Source organism: Octopus bimaculoides, chromosome 23 (genome assembly GCF_001194135.2).
Source record: "Octopus bimaculoides isolate UCB-OBI-ISO-001 chromosome 23, ASM119413v2, whole genome shotgun sequence".
Classification (NCBI taxonomy): domain Eukaryota; kingdom Metazoa; phylum Mollusca; class Cephalopoda; order Octopoda; family Octopodidae; genus Octopus; species Octopus bimaculoides.
This window is the reverse complement of record NC_069003.1, coordinates 26,345,107-26,347,312: the sequence shown is the minus strand read 5'-3', so window position 1 is coordinate 26,347,312 and position 2,206 is coordinate 26,345,107. Positions and strand designations below refer to the sequence as shown.

Here is a 2,206-nt window from a genome sequence, read left to right as displayed (position 1 = left end):
GATAGATAGATAGATAGATAGAGATAGATAGATAGAGAGAGAGAGAGAGAGAGAGAGAGAGAGAGAGAGAGAGGGGTAGATAGATAGATAGATAGATAGACACACCACACACACACATATACATAAAAGTAGAAAGCCAGCTCTGACCTCATGGACATATATTAAACGCCGATTATCCTTGACAATTTCTTCATGAATATCTTCCAAAATGTTTTGTGTTTCTTCCCATGATGTCCATTTTTCATTGTCTCGTTCATAATTCCAGCAAAATCCTTCGGTCATTCCAAGGTGGAAACACATCGTCTGCCAGAAAACAAAATAACAGACAGGATGCAACAACAATGGCTACATAGCAGGTGACCCTTAGAAAACATTAACATAGGAGATAGGATGGATCAAACAAGGGGCCCAACACACATACATACATTCTTTAATTCTTTTATTAGTTTCAGTCATTTGACAACGAGGGTCCCACCTGATACAATCAACGGAACAGCTTGCTCGTGAAATTAACGTGCAAGTGGCTGAGCACTCCACAGACATGTGTACCCTTAACATAATTCTCAGGGAGATTCAACGTGACACAGAGTATGACAAGGCTGGCCCTTTGAATTACAGGCACTACTCATTTTTGCCAGCTGAGTGTGTGTGTATATATATATATATATATATATAAATAGTAAATGAGTATATGCATATATACGTACAGGTATGTGCATACCGACATCCACCTGTATGTATAGGTGCATATCTGGGTACAGGACATTGCAAGCAAAACAGAGACGAGAAAACACACAAGCCACATAGAGAACATTCTACTTCATCAGCTACCTCCGTTTTAACACCGGCATTTCGAAGAGCTAGGCAGGGCGCATCGTTAAAACAGCTCTTACCATGGACCGCAAATTAAATTTGTATACACAAATTAAATCTTGCCATAGAGGAATGTTGTGGCGGACACACACACATATATATTTCAGTGTGAGTGTTTATACGAAGTTTTAAAAACAAGAAACCATTACCAACAAAGAATTTGACAAAAAAATGTAGAGTTTTATTATTTTATTCCAACCAAACTTCAAGATCACTGTCACCTTGCATTTTGTTTGAGTAAAACAAAACACACACATATCCTGTACTGAGGTGCATTCAACCCAGTGTCAGTTAACAATGAATTCAGCAACAAAGTTAGCGTACTACTCTAGTGAGTTTGTTTTGTATTTTTACAAGACCACCCTGCTCTGTATCATCTCTCTTCATTCAGGATAACATAACCAATAGTGAGGGTTGAAAAGAGAGTAATTGCAGAGGATGGTCTAGGATGGGAGAGAGAAAAAAAGGGGGAAAATTTAATGGGAAGGATGGAGTAACTGAGGAGACAGTGTGGAAGAAGATGAAGCAATGGAAGAGAGACAATTATGAAGAAAGATTTTTCAATGAAAATGGCTTTTAGATAAGAACTCTATTGTGGAGAGGTGCTATCTCTATTATCTGAACAAGAGTCAAATGACTATGGGTTGTCATAACGAAGTGGATAGAGGGAGGCAAGCTACCGTTCTTACAGTGGTCACCTTGACCACAAACGAGTGGACAGAGAAATCTAATTAAACAGTTAAATCAATACTGACTGGTTGGTAGTGGTAGTAGTAGTAGTAGTAGTAGTAGTAGTAATAGTGGTGGCGGCGGCGGCGGTGGTGGTGGTGGCAGCAGCAGTAGTGTTTGCTATTTGAGGAAATTAGAAGTTTCAACAAGGGAAAGACCACTTAAATGAAGTGCACCAGGTTTGGTTTTATCTCAAGAACACACAGACACACACCAACGCCAGACAGAAACACACACACACACACTGCTGACATAATTAGCCACAACAACATGCAGTGAAGTGGTGGACGGGGTAACCTTGATAGGGACAATGACATTTGACAGATGGTGATGGTGGTGATAGTGGTGGTGGTGGTGAGATACAGACTTTTATAATCATAGATTTATAATTGCTGTGTGGTTAAGAAGCTAGCTCTATAATCATTGGTTTCAGGTTCAGTCCCACTGTGTGGCACCATGGGTAAGTATCTTCTACTACAGCCTCTGGTTAACCAATGCCTCATGAGTGAATTTGGCAGACAAAAAGTAAACACAGCCCATTGTGTGTGTATATACATACTGTATATATATATATATATATATATATATATATATATATATATAT

At 39.0% G+C, this 2,206-nt stretch overlaps 2 protein-coding genes across 3 annotated transcripts in view; one reads left to right on the top strand and one right to left on the bottom strand.

The window, feature by feature from the left end:
• The window catches only part of LOC106875439 (3-((Z)-2-isocyanoethenyl)-1H-indole synthase), an 18,843-nt gene that overhangs the window by 5,571 nt on the left and 11,066 nt on the right, over nucleotides 1–2,206 (bottom strand). For both annotated transcript variants that reach the window (XM_014923590.2, XM_014923589.2), the window contains exon 4: nucleotides 148–303. In XM_014923590.2, coding sequence (XP_014779076.1) covers nucleotides 148–303 — 156 coding nt within the window. The remainder of the gene's footprint in view (nucleotides 1–147; nucleotides 304–2,206) is intronic.
• Nucleotides 1,976–2,206, top strand: part of LOC106875440 (alpha-ketoglutarate-dependent dioxygenase alkB homolog 7, mitochondrial) — a 17,784-nt gene continuing 17,553 nt past the window's right edge. The window contains exon 1 of the mRNA XM_052975926.1: nucleotides 1,976–2,062. Within this exon, the coding sequence (XP_052831886.1) occupies nucleotides 2,059–2,062 (4 nt within the window). The 5' untranslated portion in view covers nucleotides 1,976–2,058. The remainder of the gene's footprint in view (nucleotides 2,063–2,206) is intronic.